The sequence below is a fragment of the Tachysurus fulvidraco genome, chromosome 16, assembly GCF_022655615.1.
Source record: "Tachysurus fulvidraco isolate hzauxx_2018 chromosome 16, HZAU_PFXX_2.0, whole genome shotgun sequence".
Taxonomy (NCBI): domain Eukaryota; kingdom Metazoa; phylum Chordata; class Actinopteri; order Siluriformes; family Bagridae; genus Tachysurus; species Tachysurus fulvidraco.
This window is the reverse complement of record NC_062533.1, coordinates 20,561,984-20,588,829: the sequence shown is the minus strand read 5'-3', so window position 1 is coordinate 20,588,829 and position 26,846 is coordinate 20,561,984. Positions and strand designations below refer to the sequence as shown.

Below are 26,846 nucleotides of genomic sequence, written 5' to 3'. Positions count from 1 at the left end.
ATTTTAAAACTCTTATGTGTCAAAAAAATCTATTTATTACAGAGCACCGCAGGTCACCTTTTGGAGCAAACAACAAGACCCACAAATTTGTGATCACTGTTTGCTCGTTCTGTATGATTTATATGCTGCTTCCCTCATGGAGCCCAGGAAGTCAACATTTGTTGGTATTACTATATTTACTTTGTGGAGACACTTTAATCCCTAACTAATGATGGATGCAAACCATTCCCAAGCTGTTCCACAAATCCCAAAACTCCAGAGGGTGGACAAGAGAGTCTTGTGGTTGACCGTATCAAACGCTGTGAGAGGGGGTTCAGCGAAAAATCGGCAGCTGGCAGCAGGAAGTAGCTGCCTTTGGCAGCAGGAAGTAGCTGCCATTGGCAGCAGGAAGTCCTGCCATATTAAGAGGGACCTGCTATTTCGTAGCAGCCAATCAGTATTGTCCAACGTAGTAGCAACCAATCACATTTAACTGGAAGTCAAGCGACAGCAGCGAGTACAGTAGGGGTTCAGTAGTGGCGGCGGTATTTGGCTCGGTAAGTTCGTATATTAATTATCAGATGAATAAATAATTGCTGCTCTGTAAGTTGGATTTTAACTTTTATGTTAGAGACAGTGAATCTGTGACTACTTGAGTTGATACACGCCTTGATGATACACGTACAACACTAACCATGTCGTTTTTTTGTGCATTTAATTTTTCAGATTGTCTGATATCCAACCATTTATTGATTTGTTTTATTGCTCTTGCATTTTTTTTTTTGACAAAACAGTTCTTTTAAGAACTTCCTTTCTTTCTTTCTCTAACTCCGTACACTCTGTATTACACCACTTGAACTGCCTATCAATTATGGCAGGTAGGAAGCCAATTTTTTTTTCAAAAATCTTACTGACTGAAGTTAATTTGAGCAGAACATGCAAACACCTGTCCATGGTTAAAATGTAATCGGACTTCTAAAATGTTTTACCTTTCATATATACTAAGAATTTATGTTGCCATTTTTAACTTTTATATTATTTTCTTGTATACACTGCATGTGTAGGAATACCCTTTGCTTTTGGAAAAGATGAAGTCTTTTCTGGGACAGGCAGCTGTCCCTACTGTACAACTGGGGTGATGTCAAGTCCTGAGCACTTTCAGGCAAAGCATGTAAAGCATGCCATATATTTTGAGGACAATGGAATCCGTAAGCATTGTACAAAGCACACGTGCATTTTACATGTTTGTTGTCAGTTAAAATGTATTAACTTTCTCTTGTCTTTCTAGAAAAATATTGTGTTCCTTGCTTTTGTTTGAATGCGAAACAACAAAAGAGGTGCCATTGGCATTGCCCGAAATGTCAGCACATCTTGTGTTGTGCCCCTGACTTTATAAAGCACCTACATAATCATGGTATGTGCAATGTTATTAGTTAAATTTTCAAGTCTTGTTTCACTTTGTTTCACATGTTATGATTAACTCCCCTCATGTTTTGTCCTTTTTTGCAGATCTTTCAGTTAAAGGCAAAATTACCAACAAGCCAGACAGTATGTACTTTTGATACTGGTATTTAAGAAAGTTTAATATTTATTGATCTTTGTCTACTTTAACATGTTTTATATATTGTCCCTCAGAAGGGCCATCTTCAGAAAAACCACAGGCAGGGCAGCAGGTAAGGGAACAGCCACCAGTCTTTTGTATTGATGAACGAAATGGGATTTTTGTCACCCCAAAAGATGCCCATGGACCCCGAGTCCCTGTTCATGTAAAGAAACACATAGTCTCAGAGTCTATTGCCTGTGAATCCCCTCTGTGTCGAGATTTTATGAGGATTGGAGTTGAAAGTGGCAATCCAGGCATTGAATGCGATCACCTTCAGAGGAGGAATAGAGCAGTGTGCTATTCTGCACCAGCCTCACTTAGGGACGACTGTTTGCAGTCAATGGTTGACAGTGGTCTGCTGTCAAAAACCGACAAGATGAATGTGTGCAGCTAAGAAACCAAAGTATTGCTGGTGGTGTGGATTGTGTTTTTCCCATTATTTGGCACGAGCAAACCTCTGTCAGTTTTTTTATTTTTCAGTTTTTACTGGGGTAAGAGACAGCTGGTGTCTGTTCGAAAGGACCAGAGTCTCTCTTGATAGCCATCTGGGCAAGTGGCACTGCCAGTGCCACAATAAATTAAAAAGCTGCGTCCATAGATACCTGTGCATGTGGTGGCTGTTTCAAGAGAAACCCCATATACTTTCTTGTCAAACTGACACAAATGCTGAAGACAGTGACATGGATGAAAGGGTCAGAGATGTTGCAGAGACAGAAGTGACAACACTGGCTTCTACTGATATACAGGAGTTGACCGATTATTTGTGGAGGCAAAAGAGGGTGCCAGAAAACCTTCCACAGGATTTGTCGACAAAAGAACGCCAAATCCCAGACTTCTAAAGACTTCTGAACCTCTAGAGTCCAATTGTCCTTATTGCCCTGGTCCCACTCCACCAGCTTTGGGGGGAGGGTACTAATTACACGGCATGGGACAGTGTATGGAATATCTTCAGTGACTCGAGGTTAATTTCAGAAATGTATAGATCTCTTTTTCATGCATTTTCCACATTGTGTTTAACATTTTAATATTTTATACAATTTCTGTGTTCTCCAGATGTGCCAGTGTATGTGAAGAACTGCCTAGTTTGTAGACGTCCAGTGAGGTTTCAAGAATATCAGTCTGGTTTTCACAATTATGAAAACAGGACCTTTTTGACCATTCCCCTCTGTTCCCTTTCGGAACTCGAGCTGCGTCGAAGCGCTATGGGAACGCCCTCTGCGTGACCGTGCTCTGAACCACGTGTGTAATCTGACCAATAGGCTTTGGAACGTGACGTCATCGGCGGGTGACGTCGCCTAAACAGGAAGCTACAAATGGCTGCGAGATGGACAAGACGCTAGCTTCTGCTCGTTCAGGTAAGCGCTGTTTTCTGATACTGTGTTTTTCTGAGTGATGGCTGGCAGACAGAACTTCCGAAAGTGTGTTTTTCCATGTCCCCATTTTATTACCAGGAAGGATTCGCACGATCGATGCGTTGTTTGCTTGGGAGTGGAGCATGCACAATCGGCTCTCGAGGGAGTCGATTGCTCGCATTGCAGCCGCATGGCTATGCGCACGCTTCGCTCCCGGAGAGCGCTCTTCGAGAAGAGCGCTCTCCCTCGCGGCTCTGGTCCCGCTCTTGCCGAGGCAAAGCGGCGCCGGCGCTCATGGGGCTCGCAGGCCGATTTAGCAGCGGGATTGGAGGCGGATGAGTCCTCTTCAGCCTCGTCTGCTGAATCGAGCTCCGGCTCTCGCAGAGAAGCAGGTCCGATGGCTGCTTCTTCTTCCGGTGCGAGCAGCACGGCATTACATGTCTCTCCCTCCGAGGAAGGAGAGCTGATGGATGCTAGCGAGCCCATGGGCTCCTCACAGCCTGTGCTGTATGAGGAGCTCCTCGAGATCGTGACACGAGCCGTAGCCAAAATGGATTTAGATTGGCCGGTGGAGCAGCAGAAGCAGCGCACACCCAGTAAGCTGGATGAGCGTTTCCTGCACCCTGTGTCACTTCCTCGGCACCAGAGCCTGCCATTTTTTCCCGATCTGCACGCCGAGGTGTCCAGATCCTGGAAAACCCCGTACTCTACGCGCACTTCGCCTAGTCACTCCTCGCTTTACGCGAATGTGGTTGGGGCTAAGGCATGTGGCTACGGGGCAATGCCACGTGTGGAAGAGACGCTGGCTAGCTATCTCTCCCCTAACGTAGCATCGTCGCTAAAGGCTACGGTTTTCCCTACTAAGCCGCTACGTGCTACGTCAGCCTTAGTAGGGAAGGCTTACGCGGCAGCAGGTCAGGCCGCGGGCTGCCTCCACACCATGGGTGTGTTGCAGGCATACCAGGCTAACCTGCTGCGTGATTTGGATGAGGGACTTAGCTCCGGGACCGCTGATATTGAGGAGTTGCGTCGCACTGCCGACTTGGCTCTTCGGGCCACGAAGCACACGGTGCGGGCCTTTGGGCGGTCCATGGCGGCCCTGGTGGCCACAGAAAGGCATCTGTGGCTCACCTTGTCCGACCTCCCGGACAAGGATCGAGCTGTGCTACTGGACGCACCGATGGCTCCTCCTGGACTGTTTGGCAACGCTGTGACGACGGTCGTACACAAGTTCCAGGAGTCTAAGAAGCAGTCGGCTGCGTTTCAGCAGTACCTCCCTCGGCGATCTCGTGGGGCTGTTCGGCGGCAGCCCCAGCCTGGTCCTTCCGGGCACCGCGAAACCCCAGAGACAGAGCGTGGCCACCCGATCTCCGCAGGCAGGGCCTAAGGGCTCAAGGCGACGCTCTAGGCCCAGGAAGGAGCAGGGTGACCTGAGGGTCACCCTCGCCTCCGACAAACGGGCAGTGGTGCATAGATCCTGACGATCTACGGTTGGGGGGATGGGGCACACCTCACGTGACGGTGCCCATCCCTCCCCTGCACCACCGGGGCGCTAGGCCGTTGGCTCTGCCACAGGATGTGCTTCAGAGCACGGCCCCCCTCCAGCGGGCACCTCCCTCCACTTCCGCCCAAAGTCTCTGTACGGATGGGGGAGGCCTGCCGCCTCTCAGGAGGTCTCAACGGCCGCAGTACGTGGCTCCGGCCGTTCGGGTCATGGAGGCCGGTCTGTGTGCCCTGCCACAAGATGTGCTTCAGGGTGCGGCTTCCCTCCAGCGGTTTGCTCCCCACCTTTCCACCGAAGGTTCGTTGTGGAGGGGGAGGGTCCGCCGCCTCTCGCAAGGCACCATCAGCTGCAGGGCTTGGCCCCAGCTGCTCTGAGTGGGTCAGAGGCCAGCCCTGAGGGGCTGGTTCCCCTGAGGAACTTTCTGACAGCTTGGGAGGAGCTGCCAGGAGTCTCCCGGTGGGTCCTGCGGACCATAGAGGATGGCTACACGATTCAGTTCGCGTCCTCTACTCCCCGTTTCAACGGGATGTGTCCCACCCTGGTGGGACCCGAGCAGGCTCTGGTCCTGGAACAAGAAGTGCACACACTCCTGAGGAAAGGAGCCATTGAGGTGGTCCCTCCCTCGGTTCGAGAGTCAGGCTTTTACAGCCCGTACTTCGTCGTTCCGAAGAAGGATGGCGGGTCGCGTCCCATTCTAGATCTATGCTCCTTGAACTGCTCTCTCAGGAGACTCAGGTTCAGGATGCTCACCCTCAGGGAGGTCGTGGCTCAGATCAGGTCAGGGGACTGGTTCGTCACAATAGATCTGGAAGACGCGTACTTTCACGTTTCCATCCTTCCTGCACACAGGAGGTTCCTGAGGTTTGCTTTCAGGGGCGAAGCTTACCAATATCGGGTCCTCCCGTTCGGCCTAGCACTCTCGCCCCGCACCTTCACGAAATGCGTCGACGCAGCATTAACCCCGCTGCGGCTCCAGGGCATCCGCATTTTAAACTACCTCGACGACTGGCTGATTCTGGCTCAGTCGGAGTGCCAGGCATTGCGTCATCGAGATGTCGTCCTCGTCTGCATGAAGGTGCTTGGGTTTCGCCTAAACGCCAGCAAAAGCGTGCTCTCTCCAGCACAGAGAACCACCTTTTTGGGCGTGATCTGGGACTCGGCCCGGATGCAGGCACGGTTGTCACCTGCTCGGGTCGAAGTCATCCTCACCTCAGTCAGGAGAGTGCGGGAAGGCCAGCCACTCACTGTGAAGCGGTTCCAGAGGCTGCTAGGGCTCATGGCTGCGGCGTCCAGTGTAATCCTGCTCGGCCTCCTGCACATGAGGCCCCTCCAGTGGTGGCTCCGGGGCAGGGGGTTTTCTCTTAGGGGAAACCCATATCGTTCCATCAAGGTCTCGCGGCGTGCCCTTCGAGCCTTGGATGTTTGGAAAGACCGAACGTTTCTGTCCCAAGGCCCCGTGTTGGGGGCTCCATATCGCCGCGTGACACTAACGACGGACGCCTCCGTCACGGGGTGGGGTGCGGTCATGAGTGGCCACTCCACCCAAGGTCTGTGGAGCGGCCCACGTCTCTCGTGGCACATAAATTGCCTGGAGATGATTCCGGTGTTTTTGGGGTTACAACACTTCCTCCCGGACCTGAGAGATCGCCATGTATTGGTCCGCACGGACAATACTGCGGTGGTCTCCTACATCAACCTCCAAGGGGGCCTCCGATCTCGCCCTTTGTACAAGTTAGCACGGGCGGTCCTCTTGTGGTCTCGGAACAGACTCCTCTCTTTGAGGGCCATTTATATCCCGGGACGGTTGAATGTCAGAGCAGATGCCCTGTCGAGGCAGGGGCCGAGGCCTGGGGAATGGCGTCTCCACCCCGAGGTGGTGGAGTTCATATGGCGGAGGTTCTACAGAGCCCAGGTGGATCTGTTTGCGACCCGGGAAACCTCGCACTGTCCCCTCTGGTTCTCTCTCTCTCACCCAGCCCCGTTAGGTCTGGATGCCATGGTGCAGTCGTGGCCGAGGCTACGCCTGTACGCCTTTCCTCCGATTGCACTCCTCCCTGGAGTTCTGGAGAGAGTTCGCCGGGATGGAGTTCGTCTCCTCCTTGTAGCACCTCGATGGCCGGGCAAGCCATGGTTTGCGGATCTGGTGTCCCTACTCGAGGGCCCTCCGTGGGAAATTCCTCCCAGGAGGGATCTCCTCTCACAGGCGGGTGGAACCCAGAACTGTGGAGGCTGTGGCCCCTGAGGGGGCACAGTTCATAGCGGCTGGTCTCTCTACCGAGGTAGGAGAGACCCTTCTCCGCTCCAGAGCTTCCTCCATTTACAGCCCCCAAACAGGAGTGACAGAACCGACTGTGTCCAGTGCAAGCACTGGTCACTTACCTCCGCAGGACGAGTCCATGGAGAGAATCGGTGCAGCTGCTCGTCGGCTACGGCCCTAACAGGAAGAGTTTCCTGGCCGCTGTGCAGACGTTGAGCAGATGGATAGTGGATGCGATTGTCGGCTCCCAAGCCCTCTGGCTTCCCCGCACCGTTCGGGGTCCGAGCTCACTCCATTCGGAGTGTGGCGGCCTTTACGGCCTGGTCCGCTGGAGTGGCACTCCAAGACAACTGTGACGCTGCGGGTTGGTCCACCCCGCTGACCTTTGTCAAGTTCAATGTCCTTGACCTCAGAGCCACCCCGGGCTCCTCTGTTCTACGTGCAGGTGCCGAGGTCCTCACTCTCTAAGCAGGGTCTGGTCAGTGTGTCGTGATTGAACACTCGTTCCCATAGCGTTTCGACGCAGCTCGAGTTCCGAAAGGGAACGTTTCTAGTTTACGACCGTAACCATAGTTCCCTGAGGAACGAGACGCTGCATCTCCGTGCCACACTCCCTACATCCCTGCGGCGCTTACCTTCTCTCACAGGAGCTAGCGTCTTGTCCATCTCGCAGCCATTTGTAGCTTCCTGTTTACGCGACGTCACCCGCCGATGACGTCATGTTCCAAAGCCTATTGGTCAGATTACACACGTGGTTCAGAGCGCAGTCACGCAGAGGGCGTTCCCATAGCGTTTCGACGCAGCATCTCGTTCCTCAGGGAACTATGGTTACGGTCGTAACCTAGAGACGTTCTCCTCTGACATCTGGACTGGCCGTGAGTAAATTAATAACATGATGTGAATTTCATAAATACTTCTACATGTCAGTAATGTATGTGTGTGTTTTTATAGAATCATATTGCCCTTGGACGTTTTTTGCAAACCATGGAGGATCATACCAGCATCCCTTTTCCACACAATTTGATAAGAAAAGCATTTTATCATTTCTCTGCTCTGAGGGAGTACTCCTATAACTATTCATGTGTCAGATGTGGCCACAGTCCTCCGGTTTTGGTTGCAGATGGAAACTGGCAAATTGCATTTGATTTACCAGGTAAAACAGAGTGAGGTGGTATTGTGTGAATTGTGAGTGCATACAATGACTGGTCTTGATATATATTTGCTTCATTGCTCATTGTCTTTGTTGTGTATTAGCACATCTGTTTAGACGGCCAAATTTGGACAAAATCAGCCAAGAGGATACTCAAGTTAATGTCAGGACAAGATGGGAGACCCTTGAGAAGGAAATGACTGCTTCTGGGTTCTGTGATGGTGAGTGCTATTTTGGGGGTGGAGTGGTGGTACCCATAGCTTAAATCCTGAAATGAAAGTTATATTTTCCTTTTTGATTTTTAGGCAACAAATGTGCCAATCCTTATTCACGTCCCTTGTCATACACTGCCTTTACTCCTTGGCTGGGTGACTGCTCTAGGGTAAGCGATATTGTTCCAAAGACAGAAGTGTACAAAGGTCTATCTCCAAAAGATCGTGCTTTCACCTCTAGCTGTGGCTTGGAGATAGATGAAGAAGCCATTTTGCAAGTGCTGGAGTCCAAAACTGTATGTAGTGTACTTTATTCTGCTAATGATTTCTTTTTTTCTTTATTAACCATAACTTTTATGTTTAGCCAAAGAAAGAAGCCTTGGTCAAAGCCTGCAATGCCCTTGGAGTATCACACGTGGGTAGTACCACTGACTTAATAAACAGACTTGAGGAGCTACTCCTTTACAAGAACTTGAGGGCGAGGGCGAGTAAATGACAGTTTAAAACTTTGGGTGAACTATCAACTTTGTTATCCTCATCACTTCTTACTGTAATTTCTCTGAATTGCCACATTCAACAATATGTTCTATGTTTGTTCCTTTTCACTCCAACAGACTGATGCATCCTCAAAAGACTGCATCTTATTTCCGATTTGCAAATCAGGTCACTGGACCTTATGTGTAAGTTGTTGATTTCTTCAAATAACATTCATTTAATTTTGGAAATATCTTAATCATCCAAGGTTTTGCTTCCATCCAAGGTTTTGCCTGACAGCCATATTTTATATTGTTAATGTTAATTTTTACGGTAATCATAATTAGGCAAACCAACACACAGGCAGGCTATGTTGTAGGAAGTTGTGCTTTGTGTATTCTGCAGGTATTGATCCCGAAACTTAAAAGGATACACATCCTTGACTCCACTGACCCTAGAGGTTATGGAGATGCTGACTGTGCACCATGTTCAGGTTTATAATTCCATTCCATAGTCCAAAGTTCCGTTGGACAAAAACTGTTCTGTGTTCCAGTTTTATGCATTATATGTAAGGAGTAATTGACTCCGGGCCGTTGAATTATTAGAAAAATAATGCACACCCGAGGTGGTAATGCCCGTTACACCTCGGGTGTGCATTATTTTTCAATAATTCAACGGCCCGGAGTCAATTATTGCACTTATACTACGGTTACCACACCTCAAGACATCGATCAGATGATGTATTTAAAGGGATTCGTCCGGTTTTTGTACATAATCTAAACCCTATCTGTGAAGCCGGGCTTCAGAGTTTTACAGATTAGTCCAGTGGTTCAGTTCAACACTTTGTTCTCTGGCTTTAGATAGGCATAGACAGTGGCTCCCTAGTTCAGGTATGCTGCTGTCTATACCTGCTACAACATGGCTAAGTGGTTCAACACGGAGTTCATCTCTCTTTCTCTTTCTCTCGTGTGTGTGTATAAAATAACTAACTTTTTCCCCTTCTTGCTCAATTGCAATAAAGATGGTTCCGGGATCTTGGAAGCTTGTTAAAGATAAGTTATTGATTTCACGATTTCATTACAACAATTTTGTTTTTTCTGCCATCTTTAGTGTATAAATAAAATGTTAGTTTCTCCATTAAGATTTTTTTTCCCAGGGTGTTCCAGCACAGTTTGGATCCGTGGAATGCGGTGTATTCATGCTAATGGTAAGTTATTACGGTGGTTTTGTTTCCCCATAACATTTATTTTACGGATAACCATAAAATAATTGTCATCAAAAGACATCAGGCTGATCCCAATGAATTTTGTTTTTCGTGTTTGTGTCCAGTTGTTTGTAGTCCTTAAAGTTCATTCTTTTTTTTTAAAAAAAACCCTCTCCCTTTGCTTTGAACTTTGATCATCGTAACTTATTCATATTGCAGATATTGTTTATGCTCTAACAGCAACATTAAATAAAGTTCATAATCATAACCACCCCTTTAAAACTTTTATCTGTTTGACAGTATGCACTGTACAAGGTGTTTAACTGGGAGTTTGACACCCAGGTAAGCACAATCCCTCATTTCTATTTCTAGGGAAGGTATTACTTACTGTTTAAACATCCTTTTCCAAACGTATCTTGCTTTTCAGCATGATATGGCCCATATCAGGCGGTGGTGGGTGAATCTGCTCTTATCAAAAATGACACATGGAAGGTATAGATAAGAATATGTACTGTAAATAGAAACCATTTTGGTAATGTTTGGTAATAAAATGCTTTTTTTTTTTTTTCTTTTTTCTTTTTTTTTTAGAAAGAAGAAGTGCGCATCAGCCTTGTCGGAAGTAATCCATGAAGAGACAAAACAGGAGACAGGACAAGTACTGAACATCGAAATTTTGATGGTAGTAGCATTACATTCAATATGACAGAAGCTCAAACAGATTTCAAGCCTTTATTATCTCATTATTTATTATCTTAACTATTGTAGTAGCTTTATGGCAAATACCTTGTTAAATTAAATGTTTTCAGGTATTGCCTGCACCCACATGCACATTCTGTTTTAAGGGAGGTTAGGTCATGATGTTTGGAAAATGCAGTATTAATTTTTTGGTTTGTTTGTAATACCCAATAGTTGCCAGACTCTGTCCTGTCTGAAATTCTTCTTCACGTGGTCCTTGAGGAGGGTGATTCTGGATTGTTAAATTTGTCTTTAGTTTGTTCAAAATTCAAAAGTCTGGTGGATACATACTCATTTAGGAGGAGGGCACACTTCTGCTGGCTTGACAGTACGTATATATATTTTTTCTTTCGCACATTTGATTTAAATGTGGTTAAAATAGAAACAGAAATTTAATGGTTTGGCAACATGTCTTCAATTATTCTTTTAAACCATGCTAATTTTTATGCTCCTCAAATTTAAATATTCAGGTGTAACAAATTGGAGAGAGAGGTCTGTGAAGTGTCAAGAGTACTACAAGATGTACAAACTGCAGTCCTGCAGACACTGCAATGAAATTTATAAGAACTGCTTACCAGGTGTATAAATTATAAATGAAAATGTGATCACTGATAGCTGCTTAATGACACAATGCAATAAGAATAGTCATTCATGTGGCTGCATCCATGTGTACTGTTAATAATGTATTTTGGATATTAATGTCACAATTTTCTTATGAATCGTCTAGGTTATGTTGGAAGAGAAAAAAGAGGAGTAATGCATGGCTTTTACTCAGAAAACACTCATCCAGGGTTTTGCAGTGAATGGTGCCAGCTACTGGAGAGTGAATTGCAACCAGTTCCAATATGAAAGTGTAGAGAAAGCCTAAAGAAAAAAGAATTAGGAAAAGAAAAAGTTTGAAGTTAAAGGTTTGTTAGAAAAAAAAATATTTAAAATTTTTTTTTGTTGTTTACGATAGTCTCTGGCCTGCGATGGCTCTACCGATGAAACTATTCAATAAATGTTTACGTATTTGATTGTACCTCATGACTCCTTGTCGTCTTTCATCATATCATGTAAAACCATGCTAGAACATTGTAAAACTTTAGTTTTAAGGCTTAGTTTTTCCACGATCTTTACAATCTAGTTAGAATTGTTGTTGATCATTCTAATTTCAGAACAACACATATCAAGCCTGTTTCAAAAGTTACAGCTGTTTTATGAAACCGACAAGAATGTATTGAAATACTACAAATGTAAAACTGAACTTAAATGATAGCAAAATATGATTTTAAATAAAGGCCATTGAGACAATTTTCTTTTTTTCTTTTAGACAGGACTTTAATAATGAATGTTTATGTACATTTAATAAATATACAATATGATTATAGGCATGTATGTATATATTTAACAAACATAATATACAAATATATGTACACTCATTCATAAATTATATTTATACACGTACAAATTCATAATTTCAAGTGTAGCTTAATGTTTGTTTTTTGTAAATCAAATACAAAATAAAATTAAATATAAATTGATAACTTATTAATAATTTATTTGCCTTGCCAAAAGCGGCATCCACCCCCGACTTCCGGTTATTAGTGACTTCCGGTTATTAGCGAAAGCTACTTCCTGCTGCCGGTTATTAGAGACAGCTACTTCCTGCTGCCAATGGCAGCTGCCAGCTGCCGATTTTTCGCTGAACCCCTACTGAACGCTGCTGTAGTTTGGCTGTCTCTGTGGAATGAGCTGCTTTAAAGCCAGACTGGTTGGGGTCTTGGCGGTTGTTCTCTGAGAGATATAGAAAAACAGTTGATTATAGACAATGATTTAAAGAATTTTTTTAAAGAAATGGTGAAGTGATACCGATCTGTAGTTACATACTGTACAGTATATCTGATGGATCCAGAGCAGGTTTCTTTAGGATGGGAATAACCCTTGCTCTCTTGAAGGTAGTTGATACAGTAAATGACCAGATGCTATGGATTTATTGATGATAGTGGTAATGAAGGGCAGAAGGTCTTGTGGGATGTTTTGCTGATCAGATTTTGTTTAAACAAATGTTTTAGACACGTCTAGACTGCAGTAATACATTTATTACGTTGATGTAACATTTTTAGCCCTTTGATTCCAGTATAGGAAAATATTAATCCGATACCGCACAAAGATTTTCTGTAGAGTTGTGTCCTTCTCAATTTGGTGGCCCACTTTGATGGGTTTCAGGGTCCTTTGTCCACATACTTTCGACTATACAGTGTGTATGTTACTATTACTCTGACAACCATCAACTGATATAATTCTAAACACACACACCCACACACAATTATATAGTATGTATTTCTTCAGAAGTAACTGCAATATTCTGGAAAAACACAAACACACACACACGCACACCCAATTATATGATGTGTGTTTCTTCAGAAATAACTGCAGTATTCTGAAGAAATGCAAACACACACACACACACACACACACACACGCCCAATGGTATATGGTGTATCTTTCTTCAGAAGTAACTGCAGTATTCTGAAGAAACTGCAGTCCACTTTCTTTAGGGTGTGGTCTTGATGGGTTTGTACTTATTTCTTGGACTGACTTCTAGCAGGAGGAGATAATGTTTCCAGTATAGTATATATAGAGAGACTCTGGATATTTTCTCACTACTTGTTATTGGAGAAGACAGAACCTCTGTATTCCACAGCCACCACCCTTCCACCGCCCAGCTTACCTGTAAGTATCTTTGTGAACATTCTGCCTCCACTCCGCTTATTGTTGTATTTCACTTTATTTCACTTTTACTTAAACATTGTTTATTATTTGGATTGATTATATTTGCTTATTGTATTACTTACTGCTTATTTTTGACATAAAATGTGTAACAATTTATGATCATTTTGATGACAGACATTCTGTTTTTTGTTTTTCAGAAAAAAGATGGCAGGGATCCTCTCAAAGAGCGAAGCCAAAGGTGTTGATTTCTGTGGTGTAGATGACAGTTATTATATCGTTCGCTCTGATCTTGGCTGTTACATGCACTCATCAAATTTCCATCAAGGCAGCAATCTCACCATTTACAGCCTGCATCCCTCCTGTCAGGGTGGAGATCACTATCTTGCCTATGACAACAGCACATTTTACATCATTAAAGGTAATACGTGTCGCTGCGTGTCCGATATGACCAACGATTATTGTGCTAAAGTGTTTGACCTCCACCCAAACTGTCAAGGAGGTGACAACTATCTGTCTGCCTATGGAAAATTCTACATAATCTTTAAGAGCAGAGGTGTGTATCGTAGAACTACCGATATGAGCACCGATAGTAATGCAGTTGAATATCCACTGCATCCAAACTGCAAGGATGGCCTATACTACTGGGGCACAAAATCTTACTCCTACTTGCTCAAACCAAAAGGTAAATGGGGGATCGAGTACCACAAAACTGATAACCTTAACAAAGACACCAATGCAAGCACATACTCAGTTCACCCAGATGTACTGAGCTTCCTTCCTGGAGGCCTGGCTGCAACACATGGCCCAGCATTTGGAAAATGGGAGCTCATTAAGACGATTTCCAACGATTCAGAAACTCCCATAAAGTGGCAAAAGAAGATAACTAAGAAAGTGGGCTATAACAAATCCCATATGAGTAGTATAGAGCACAACTGGAAAATTTCAATGAGCAGCACATATCAGTCAGGGGCTCTGGCTGAAGCCATTGCCAAATTTCAGTTCTCTCTGTCAGCAGAATATGGAGGACAAAGTGTCAACACCGAAGAAGAGAGCTGGGAAGAAGCAACTGAGACAGAAGAAACTCTGTCCGTGTCTCTAAAGCCCCACACTAAAATGCACATTTGGCAGTACAAGCTTGGCTTTGGCAAGAATGATGTCCTCTTCTGCCGTGATCTGACAATTGATGATGATCCTAATCCCCCCTCTACAATTCCTCTGCCACCAGCTAACCCATCTGGGTGATAAGAAGTGTGATGTGCTGAGGAAGAATTGCTTATAATCTGTCTGTGAGTGCCTGAATGCTTAAGGTTAATGGGGTTGATACTTAACTAACACGTTGCTGATTGAGGGGATTCGATTTTATTAATGGCTCGACACTAACACATTATTTTAGATTAAACTTTGTTTATTAGGTTGTCAAGTCAGATTAGCACAAAGAAAAAGACATGTTAATGAACATATAATGAAAAAAACAACTCACCTTCTATTATTAAATGTACTAATTTTTAAATTAGATCATATATCAGACTTTATATATTCATACACTTTATATATTCTATAATATAAATTTTTGCAAAATTTTCACTTCTTATAAAGAAGTTAATTATTTTCAAACAAATGTGCAATGTCATCTCATCTGCTGTTCTGAATTGGATGTGGTAGTTTGAGGACAGATTTAAAATAATAATAATAATCCAAGAGGATGCCTTTGACTATTGTTTTCCATACATTAAGAGATTCTGATCCATCTAATTAACTTTTGTTCAAGTAATAATTCCACATACCTTTCATATAATTGCATACCCTTCTGTATTAATTACTTCTCTATTAAACATTAAACAATGCCTTCCATGCTCTGAGTCTTAATGGGCCTCGCTTTGTGCACAGGGGTAACTTGATGTAACATGTTCAGCCCTTTAATTCAACTGAAGGGAAATATTAATCCTAAACCACACAAAGACATTGTATAGATTTCTTCTAACGTTGATGACCCACTTTGACAGATTGCAGGGTCAGGTGTCCAAATACATTTGGCTGTGTATCTTACTATTACTTAACATACATGTAATGCTTAATACAGCAACTTAATATTATGTCTGATTTTAATAAATGCTACAGTCTTGTTTGTAAAAATGTATATACTCATAGGGATCAGTGTTGTGCTAGTTACTAAAAAATAGTAACTAGTTACAGTTACTAGTTACTTCATTCAAAAAGTAACTCAATTACGTTATTGATTACTTACACCAAAAAGTAATTAGTTACTTTTTTTAAAGAACGTTCTTTAATGTTCCCATTAATGCCATTTTATGCGTTATGGTATATACAAACACAAAACCAGACATCCCGGAGTTTATTTAAAAAAGTAATGCGTTACAGTATTAGTTACTGTCAAAAGTAACGGCGTTACTTCCCAACACTGATAGGGATCTCACGATATACATTTCAGACACACACAGACACACACACACCAGAGACAGCACAAACATATCCAATCATTTTATGTTAAATGAGCTGACCCTCACATTTCCCTCATTTTGTGTGTGTGTGTGTGTGTGTGTGTCTGTGTCTGTGTCTGTGTCTGTGTTTGTGTGTGTCTGTGTGTGTGTCTATGTGTGTGTGTGTCTGACATTCCTTTAGCTCTTGTGAATATGTCTCAATGAGCAGCGGCCTAAAAACACTGATCTACCATCAGAAAATGTGCTGACTGAAATTATGTCAATGGAAATTATCCCTGGAAGATTAATAGACAGCCATTATAAAAACCAAAAACTAAGCATTATCAACCTACACACAAACATACACACACACACACACACACACACACACACACACACACACACACACACACACACACACACACACACACACTTACACACACACCTGACAGGTTTTGGAATTTAACTAGACTTTGACCCCTCAGTGGTTAATTTTATTATATTAATTTTATTTAGTCTCAGAAGCTTTTGTGACTGTTCCTTTGTGTCACTGAACCTTTGAACAAAACACACACACTGAACAAAACACACACACGACAGAGCTGGGAAAATATTATATGATGTCATAAATGTAGGTTATAATAAGGTCTTATTTGGGGATTTCAATACAAGCACACATGAGGGAGACAGATTTCCAGTTACAAACACTACAATATCCAGAGAGTATTGAAGAAAGTCTGTGATAATGTGATGGAAAATTTTGTTCTGACCTTCTGTGTATGTGACTAGAGGGTTTTTGTGAGCTGATGGAGGGACAGAATGTGCTGGAGACGAAGTGGTGACGAGGTGGTGAGACTCGGTGCCTGAACCAGCTTAGACAGTCTTATAGATACATTTTACCTGCTCAGGCTTTGTAGACAATGACATCCCTGCCGTAACGTTCGCAGCTGGCTATACGATGGACGCGTGGGAAAGGTGGCGGGTCGTGTGTCTGGCGGCTCTTTCCATGGACATATCTACCTATTCAGAACCATGATAACAGAATTTCTGATGATTGGATTAGGCATTGCCCTGGTTTATTGAGAAAATCAGAAAAGGTAACATCCGTCCAAAACCTCCCAAGGCTGCCCATCATGATTGAAGCAGTGTGCAGAGCGGTCAGCACTGAGGCTGGGATTATTAACCGCAATATGGAGAACATCACGGAGACGCTCACTGCTTTGGAAAGGCAAATGAATCTATTTGGAGACCAGAATGGACTAAGAGAGTATTTGTGTAAATTGGAATGTGTCTATTTGCCCCAAGACCAAACAATCCCAATCTTATTTGCTTTCGGCTCCCCTCAACCAGCATTGGCCTCTGCCAAGGCCGCTGCTGGAACGACAATTCCCCTGGAAGAGCACTGCAGCGAAATGCTCTTGCGTTCTTCCCCCCACTTCCACAGACACCTGCTGATTGTTGACTCTGTCTGGGACCTGATCAAGGCTGTCTCCATGGCAACTTGTGTATCGCTATGACAATCTTGCGGACCGAGGCACCGAGATTTGATACCGGGAGCAACAACTCTCCAGGCCTACAAACTTACATACATACACACATACACACACACAAGCACATATATAAAGATATGCATTCAACCCCCCACACCCATCCCACGCCTTCGCTGCTTTGTAACGCTGGAAATGGAAAATAGTGCTGGAAATGGCTGCAGGACCGGATGGCTGCTTGCCTGTGTTGGATTACCTCCACCCCTACTCCCCTCCCCTGTTTCAAGTTGCATGTTTATGGCGTACTGATTATGTGCTTATGTTGCTGAGGTGTTTTTCCCGTTCCCACACCGTACTCCCCACAGGAGCATAGTCTGGGGGTTGTTTTTTCTCCTCCCTTATCTCATGTTATGCTGTATTTCTTTTTCAATCCTGTCTTCTTGTCCTGTCCTCCCCTTGTCATATTGTATTTATTGTATGTATGGACAGGTTGATGGCTAATTTCGCTGGTGCAGTCCAGTGACAATAAAGGTTACTACTACTACTACCATAATCACAGCCTGACAGTTGCAGGAAGTTAACTGCAACCATATAACCTTATATAGAAGTGTTAACCTTGAGAATAGAGAAAAAAGACATTAGTAGCACACAGAGTTTCCAGCAGGATATGTTTGGGAGATGAGAAATGGTTGGGGGACAAGATGTTGGCCGTCAAGTAGGCTCAAAGGGGACCAAACCCGACAGCCAAATCCAACTGACAACAGTAATGATACAGAATGTATAAAAGCCTGCATTGAATTACATTGTGTGTGCATTCTATTGTAGAGACAGCCTTAGTGCATGTTATACTCTGTGTGCATCAGAGAACAAATGCAAGTTTACACTTGGAGAGTGTTTCTTGGTTTGTTATAATCTTTGTATCTTAATAACTTTTACTTATTCTAATACTGTTTGATTATTTGAAGGAGTTTTTATTTGTAATTTTCTTTTTTATTTTACATATATTACACACATTTATCTGTATTACTTTTAATAAAAACAAAGCCTCCTATTGTAAGGACCATGAAAAGACAAAACTCCTTCATCTAAAGATTTAAACAATAGATCAGGTAGAGGAACTTGAAGACGATGCTTTTTTAGAAGACCAAGGGGACTTCGAAGGACATCTGCGTTCAAGGTAAGACCAACTTTGATAGTTGATCTTGTTTTCAACACTAACCCGTGCAAACCAGGACACATTTCTTAGTGTGAGAGCGGAAGGGTTTCCTACACAATCCGAAAACATGTCACTAAGAGACACGTACATCAGTATAATTACTTCATCTTTTAAGTGTTTACTTATTCATATTATACTATTTGAATAGTATAACCACAACAGATGATTTGGTATCGCTACACATTTTGTTCACTAGTGATGCTACCAGTGACACCGAAGCTCCGAGGCGTGTTAAAAAAATGAACCGATTTTCATTGAAGCTTTATATAGAAGCTTGATTCGTTCTGGAAAAATCACGTGACCAATGACGTCCGAAGCTTCGTTTCTCACACACACCCACGTGACTGCTTCGTTATCTAATTCAAAGGTTTAGGATCTAGAATTAGAATTTAGAATATAGCTATATATATTTATTGGATAGTAGTAATACGTTGAAAAATATAGGAATGCAAGAAAAGCCTTTTGCACACTGCTTAATACCATGATCGTTTTTTTAAATGGTTCACGCTTTATACTTTTGAGACAAGGTCTATCCTTAATCTGTTTTTAGGTTCAGTGTTTAAACTGTAAAAACAAACATTTCAGAATTACTATACAGTATTGCTCACATAACCTAATTCACAATGACGTCATGATGTAAATTCCTTCATCCCGCCGCTGCCGGCAGATATTAATACAATCAATTTAACACATTTGAAAAGTTGTTTGTAATCATAACTTTAGTTGAATACATTTCTTACTTACATTTAAGTTTTGCAACTTAAAACACCCAGTACAGGCATTGATGTGCAAACGTGGGTGTTTTACGTGTCTTAAAGGTATAAAGTTAATCAACTAATCTTCATCAACTTACAAAAACTTACAAAAAAAGCATAATTTTGAAATGTTTCTTTTCGCTCTATCAGTTGTTTCAAAACTAATGTAACTGAGTTAAACACTCATTTGTTGATAAGACATTAAATCAGAACCATTTCCATTTGTTGCTGTATCAGTTCAGTGATTTACGCATGTGCAGTAACAACAGCTCATTGATTCTCAGTATATCATAATAATTTAGTTTGTTACAGCATTTCTATACCCCTATCATCTCCATGTTTGTTCCTACATATTCCTGTGTAAATAAATAAATGTATAAAAATGCTCATCGGGTCTAAGTATGTCGGACGCGTCCAAAAGAAACAGTTCTCAGTTCAGTGTACTGATGATTCTCTGTATCAGTTCAGTTATTCAAGCATGCGCAGTATCAACAGTTCATCGGTTCGCAGACGCCACTTCAGCAGGGGTTCATACAATATCACAAACTTCATTACAATAGAAATGAAACAATAACAAACGAACCATTCATTTAAAAACATGTTCATATAAAATACCAGATTGATATAAATCTTGTGAATTTCATAGTAATTTAGTTTGTTACAGCATTTCTATACCCCTAACATCTCCATGTTTGTTCCCACATATTCCTGTGTAAATAAATAAATGTATAAAAATGCAATGTACAAGAAGATAAACAAATACTTATATTAATACTATTAGAATTTGGTTAGAGAAAAACATTGTGTTTGCTGGGTACAAATCTCAAAGAGGAAGAGCCTCAATCATTCGTTAACACTGAGTTTTTATAAACATGGTTCTAACAGGGAGACAAATTCAAGTGAACCCCAACTCATTAAAAAGGTAACTGTCAGTCATTGTCTACAACTTTACCATAGCCTGACTAAGCTGAGTCTCACCACCTCGTCTCCAGCATATTCATAGATTGGTTTCTATCCGTGTATAACTGTATTATTCAGGGAATTTTACTCTAAATGTCTCTTCAAGGTCACAGGTATCTCAAACATTCTTCAAAAACTTTTCTTTAGAGTGTAGTCATATTAAATTGTCACCACATTAAAATGATATTGAGGCCAACATTAAGATCTTCATACAATTTGTAGAATATTCATAATTTTTCCAGCTCTTTCAGACAGCGTGTACACCTTAACATGTTTTACTTTTATAATGGCAGTCTACAATTATTAATCTTCCAGGAATCATTTCTCTAAACATGACACATACATTATTTTGAAAGAAAATGTGCAGCACTTTATCACAATGGAAATTATATTTTTATTATATTCTCTCAATGAGAAGAAGAAGAAGAAGAAGAAGAAGAAGAAGAAGAAGAAGAAGAAGAAGAAGAATCTGCAAGTTGCTCTGTATAGCAGTTGTTTGATTGATTGTTTGTTTGTTGGTTTGTTTCAGGCCCATTATGCTCTGCCGAGTTTATGGTGCATTTCCTCAGAACAGCAAACAGAAAAGAGAATTTTTTTTCTTTTTGTGTCAGTTGTACTTGTGTAATCCATTCTAAAGTTTCTTCTCTGAACACAGAAAAAAGTGCTACTGAGTTATAACTCTTAGTGTTGCTCGATCAGCGTATCTCACACTAAAAAGTTAAAATCAGTCATAGATTTTTATTTAACACTAGTAAAATGAACTAGGCCCCTCCTTGAACCGCCACCTTATTGTGGTGGAGGGGTTTGCGTGCCTGAATGATCCTAGGAGCTATGTTGTCTGGGGCTTTTTGCCCCTGGTAGGGTCTCCCAAGGCAAACAGGTCCTAGGTGAAAGGCCAGACAAAGAGCGGTTCAAAAAACCCCTTATGAGAAAAGTTAAATCAAGGTCCGTGACGTCGCCCGGTAAGGCGCAACCGGGGCCCAACCCTGGAGCCAGTCCCGGGGTTGGGGCTCGCATGCGAGCGCCTGATACCGACTAGATATAGTTGGGCTCACCTCCACACACAGCTTGGGCTCTGAAATCCCACTCCTTGAGAGAGGCTGGACTCTCTACTACTCTGGAGTTGCCCATGGTGAGAGGCAGTGGGCTGGTGTGGGCTTGCTCATAGCCCCCCAGCTCAGCAACCATGTGTTGGAGTTCACCCCGGTGAACGAGAGGGTCGTTTCCCTGAGCCTTCGGGTCGGGGATAGGTCTCTCACGGTTATTTGTGCTTATGGGCCAAATAGCAGTGTAGAGTACCCGACCTTCTTGGCGTGTCTGGAAGGAGTGCTGGAAATTGCTTGGGTGGAACGCCCCCCCCCCCCCCCCGACCTGAACCCGAGTGGTGTTCTGTTATTGGACTTCTGTGCTAGTCACGGTTTGTCCATAACGAACACCATGTTCAAGCATAAGGGTGTCCATCAGTACACATGGCACCAGGACACCCTAGGTCGGAAGTCGGTGATCGACTTTGTAGTTGTTTCATCTGACCTCCGGCCGTATGTCTTGGACACTCGGGACAAGAGAGGGGCGGAGCTGTCAACTGATCTACACCTGGTGGTGAGTTGGATCCGATGGCGGGGTAGGAAGTTGGACAGACTTGGCAGACCCAAACGTACTGTGATGGTCTGCTGGGAACGTTTGACAGAGTCTCCGGTCAGAGAGATCTTCAACTCCCACCTCCGGCAGAGCTTCAACCAGATCCCGAGGGAGGTTGGAGACATTGAGTCCGAGTGGACCATGTTTTCCACCTCCATTGTCGACGCGGCCGCTCGGAGCTGTGGCCGTAAGGTCTCCGGTGCCTGTCGTGGTGGCAATCCCCGAACCCGGTGGTGGACCCCGGAAGTACGGGATGCCGTCAAGCTGAAGAACTAGTCCTATCAAGCCTGGTTGGCTCGGGGGACTCCGGAGGCAGCTGAGAGGTACCGAAGGGCCAAGCGAAGTTCAGCAGTCTGGGAGGAGTTCGGTCATGGAGAAGGACTATCGGTTGGCCTCGAAGAAATTCTGGCAAACCGTCCGGTGCCTCAGGAGGGGGAAGCAGTGCCCTGCCCACACTGTTTACAGTGGGAGTGGGAATCTGCTGACTTCGACTGGGGACATCCTCGGACGGTGGAAGGAATACTTTGAGGTTCTCCTCAACCCCACCGACATGTCTTCCACTGAGGAAGCAGAGGGCGGGAGCTCAGTTGTGGACTCGTCGATTCCCCAAGCTGAGGTCACTGAGGTAGTTGAGAAGCTCCTCAGTGGCAAGGCACCTGGGGTGGATGAGATCTGCCCTGAGTACTTCAAGTCTCTGGATGTTGTGGGACTGTCTTGGTTGACACGCTTCTGCAACATCGCGTGGAGGTTGTGGACAGTGCCTCTGGACTGGCAGACTGGGGTGGTGGTCCCTCTGTTTATGAAGGGGGACCGGAGGGAGTGTTCCAACTATAGGGGGATCACACTCCTCAGCCTCCCCGGAAAAGTCTATGACAGGGTACTGGAGAGGAGAATTCGGCCGGAACCTCAGATTCAGGAGGAACAATGCGGGTTTCGTCCAGGCCGTGGAACACTGGACAATCTCTATACCCTCACCAGGTTGCTGGAGGGTTCATGGGAGTTTGCCCAACCTTTGTGGATCTGGAGAAGGCTTTCAACTGTGTCCCTTGTGGTGACCTGTAGGGGGTGCTCTGGGAGTATGGGGTCTCTGTTAAGGGCTGTCCGGTCCCTATATGACCTGAACAGGAGTTTGGTTCGCATTGCCGGCAGTAAGTCAGACTTGTTCCCAGTGCTTTTTGGACTCCGGCAGGGCTGCCCTTTGTCACCGGTCCTGTTGATTACTTATATGGACAGGATTTCTAGGTGCAGTATGGGGCCGGAGGGAGTCCGGTTTGGGGACCACAGGATTTCGTCTCTGCTTTTTGCAGATGATGTTGTCCTGCTGGCTTCCTCAAATCAGGACCTTCAGCCTGCACTGGGACGGTTTGCAGCCGAGTGTGAAGCGGCGAGGATGAGAATCAGCACCTCCAAGTCCGAGGCCATGGTTCTCAGTCGGAAATGGGTGGCTTGCCCCCTTCAGGTTGGTGGGGAGCTCCTGCCTCAAGTGGAGAAGTTTAAGTATCTTGGGGTCTCCTTCACTAGTGAGGGAAGGATGGAGCAGGAGATCGACAGTCGGATTGGTGTATCTTCTGCAGTGATGCGGTCGATATACCAATCTGTTGTGGTGAAGAAAGAGCTGAGCCACAGGGCGAAGCTCTCTATTTACCGGTCGTTCTACGTTCCTACCCTCACCTATGGTCATGACCGAAAGGACGAGATATTCCCCCGGAAGAGCTGGAGGAAATGTCTGGGGAGAGGGAAGTCTGGGCATCCCTGCTTAGACTGCTGCCCCCGTGACCCGGCCCCGAATAAGCAATAGAAGATGGATGGATGGATGGATGGATGGATGGATGGATGGATGGATGGATGGATGGATGGATGGATGGATGGATGGATGGATGGATGGATGGAAAATGAACTAGGAATCAGACCACAGACACATTCACTTTACCACTTTAAATGAATAATTAAGCTTGTATTTATGACAGACTGTAACGTTAGAGCCGTCACATCACTCGTACCTCCACCAAAGGGAGACATCGCCTGAATATTGAACCTATTCTTACGTCAAAGTTTGCTTCCTGTTTGTAATATATTTAAGTCAGGCTCCCTTTCACCATGTTGTGAATTATTGTCAGTTTATCTGTGTACCAAGCCTTCTTTATTTTCTATATTGTGTCATTGTGTATTGACCTGTTTTTCTGTTCACCATTACAGTGGATTCCTTTCACAAATGAACACTTGTACAAAGTAGTTTTACAACACGACACAATCAGTGAGGAATTCATGTAGTAAATGTATATTATATAAATAGAAAATTACTAAATAGCAATCTTAATAAATAGATAAACAAGTTCATTGGCAAAGCATCACACAGATATGAATAAAATTATAAAATAATTAATGATTATTTTATGAAAAGAACACAGAATACAACAGTCAGAATCTAATTTCAATACAGTTTATATGTGTCAGAGTTTGATGAATACTGGGAAATGTACATTATAAGTCTTGTGGAGGATGAGACCCACCTGCTCCAAGATGGCGTCATCACTGCATTCACTGTTGTTGTACTGTGATATCTAAATACAGAAAAACAAACAGTAACACACAATTAAACTATCATTCTGAACTCAGTTTGAATTTTTTCACCTGAAATAATTCACCTGAACAACAGAAGAATTGTATCGAGAGTCTGAGCACCGAGGATCAACAGCCTTACTGTTATTTACATTTACATTTACAGCATTTGGCAGACACCCTTATCCAGAGCGACATACGTAAGTGCTTAAATCTCTAACATTGAATTCATGAATGCTGGTTCACTAGGTTACATACTTAAGATACAATGAGTTTAATACATTTGCTCAAAGTTACAATGAAAAAGTGTCAAAGGTTTTTTTTTTTTAAATGCAAAAGATAAGGAAAGAAGTGCTAGTTGAAATGTTTCCTGAATAAGTAGGTCTTCAACCGCCGCTTGAAAATAGCCAGTGACTCAGCTGTCCGGACCTCTAGGGGAAGTTCATTCCACCACCTTGGTGCCAGAACAGAGAAGAGTCTTGTAGTATTTTGAGTCTTGTATGTACTTGCCTCTTACCCTGAGAGATGGTGGAACCAGTCGAGCAGTGCTGGTAGATCGGAGGTTGCGGGGTGCAGTGCGAGGAATGATGAGGGCTTTGAGGTAAGAGGGAGCTGGTCTATTTTTGGCTTTGTAGGCCAGCATCAGTGTTTTGAATCGGATGCGTGCAGCTACCGGAAGCCAGTGGAGGGATCGCAGCAGCGGGGTGGTGTGCGAGAACTTTGGCAGGTTGAACACAAACCGTGCAGCTGCATTTTGGATCATTTGCAGAGGACGGATTGCGTTCATAGGTAGACCTGCCAGCAGTGCATTGCAGTAATCCAGTCTATAAATGACAAGAGACTGAACAAGTACCTGAGCAGTCTGTGTGGGCCAAATCCTTCTAATGTTGTAGAGAAGAAACCGACATGAGCGAGTCACATTAGCAACATGAGAGGAAAAGGACAGTTGATTGTCCATGGTTACCCCAAGGTTGCGAGCTGTGGCTGAAGGGGAGATCAGATCTTTGTGCAAGGATATAGCAAGATCATGACCTGGGGATGAATCACCTGGGATGAACAGCAGTTCAGTTTTGCTAGGATTGAGCTTTAACTGATGTCATCCATGATGAAATTTCTGCCAGACATGTTGAGACCCGGTCAGAAGCTGTGGCATCTGAGGGTGGGAAAGAGAAGATAAGTTGTGTATCATCAGCATAGCAGTGGTAAGAGAACCCATGTGATGAAATAACTTCCCCAAGAGAGTGAGTATACAGGGAGAAAAGAAGAGGACCAAGTACTGAGCCCTGTGGGATGCCAGTGGAGAGTCTGCGTGGAGCAGATGTCACTCCCCTCCATGTTACCTGATATGAGCATCATTCCAGGTAGGAGGCAAACCATTCCCAAGCTGATCCGCAAATCCCAAGACTCTTGAGGGTGGATAAGAGAGTCTTGTGGTTGACCGTATCAAACGCTACTGAAAGGGCAAGGAGGATAAGGACGGATGACAGTTTGGCTGATCTAGCAGTATGTAGCTTCTCAGAGACATCCAAAAGGGCTGTCTCTGTAGAGTGAGCTGCTTTAAAGCCAGACTGGTTGGGATCTTGGAGGTTGTTCTGTGAGAGATAGACAGACAGTTGAGTATAGACAATGCGTTCAAGAATTTTTGAAAGAAACGAGAGAAGTGATACCGGTCTGTAGTTACTGATGTCTGATGCATCCAGAGCAGGTTTCTTTAGGCTGGGAATAACCCTTGGTCTCTTGAAAGTAGTTGGTACCTGACCAGATGCTGTGGATCTATTGACGATAGTGGAAATGAAGGGCAAGAGGTCTTGTGAGATGGTCTGGAGCATAGTGGTAGGGAGTGGATCCAATGGGCAGGTGGTAGGATTGCAGGACTGGATGAGTTGTAAAATCTCTTCTGCTGCCACAGTTGAGAAATGTGACAACGAAGGTGTAGGGGAATCCATACTCTGAGATGTAAATGCAGTCGGGGCTGAAGTGAAGGTCCGGCAGATTTCCTCAATCTTCTCCTGGTAGAAAGAAGCAAAGTCTTCTGCAGTCAGGGAGGATGAAGAAGGTGGAGCCGGGGGGTTGAGCAGAGAAGAGATGATGTTGTGGAATTTCTGATGGTCAAGTGAGGAAGCTTCAAGCGTTTCCTTGTAGAAGGAAGTCTTGGCAGAAGTCACATCTGAGGAGAACTTGACAAGAAGTGTTCTGTAAAAATCAAGATCTGCATCAATTTGTGATTTCTTCCACTTTCTCTCTGATGATCTTAGTTCTCTTCGATTGTTGCGCAGCACATCTGAAAGCCAAGGAGCAGAACAAGAAGTTTTTTTGGGTTTAGTGAACATAGGGCAGAGGAAGTCCATAGTTGAGGAAAGAGATGAGAGGAAGGTTTCTGTGGCTGAGTCCAAGGGTAGTGAGGAAAAAGACTCAGTATCAGAAAGGGAAGAAAGAGTGCCAGAAGCTACAGATGAAGGGGAGATAGAGTGAAGGTTGCGGCGAGTAAGAGCGAGGGGGTGAGAGGTAGTTTTAGGTAGGATAGGTAGAGTGATGGTGAAGGATACCAGGTGATGATCAGAGACGTGTAGTGGGGTAGCAGTCACGTCTGTAGCTGGAGGAGGACGGG

General features: G+C 44.0%; 1 protein-coding gene, 1 long non-coding RNA gene and 1 pseudogene across 2 annotated transcripts; all 3 read left to right on the top strand.

Annotated features, from left to right (window-relative positions):
* Positions 1 to 850: 850 nt before the first annotated feature.
* Positions 851 to 2,876, top strand: LOC125138992 (annotated as a pseudogene).
* Positions 2,877 to 7,465: 4,589 nt separating this feature from the next.
* On the top strand, positions 7,466 to 11,491 carry LOC125139005. Its single transcript, XR_007138105.1, has 11 exons — positions 7,466 to 7,570; positions 7,647 to 7,848; positions 7,950 to 8,066; positions 8,151 to 8,353; positions 8,422 to 8,569; positions 8,672 to 9,738; positions 10,036 to 10,077; positions 10,163 to 10,227; positions 10,324 to 10,414; positions 10,645 to 10,798; positions 10,941 to 11,491. It is a non-coding gene; the product is annotated as an uncharacterized LOC125139005 (long non-coding RNA).
* Positions 11,492 to 12,926: 1,435 nt separating this feature from the next.
* On the top strand, positions 12,927 to 15,000 carry LOC113648002. Its single transcript, XM_027155038.2, has 2 exons — positions 12,927 to 13,185; positions 13,383 to 15,000. The coding sequence occupies exon 2, from the start codon at positions 13,390 to 13,392 to the stop codon at positions 14,425 to 14,427; it is 1,038 nt and encodes a 345-aa protein (XP_027010839.2). The 5' UTR covers positions 12,927 to 13,185; positions 13,383 to 13,389; the 3' UTR covers positions 14,428 to 15,000.
* Positions 15,001 to 26,846: the final 11,846 nt, after the last annotated feature.

Excerpts from the sequence above, each read along its gene's own strand:
- LOC113648002 (XM_027155038.2), top strand. The coding sequence starts at position 13,390 with ATGGCAGGGATCCTCTCAAAGAGCGAAGCCAAAGGTGTTGATTTCTGT.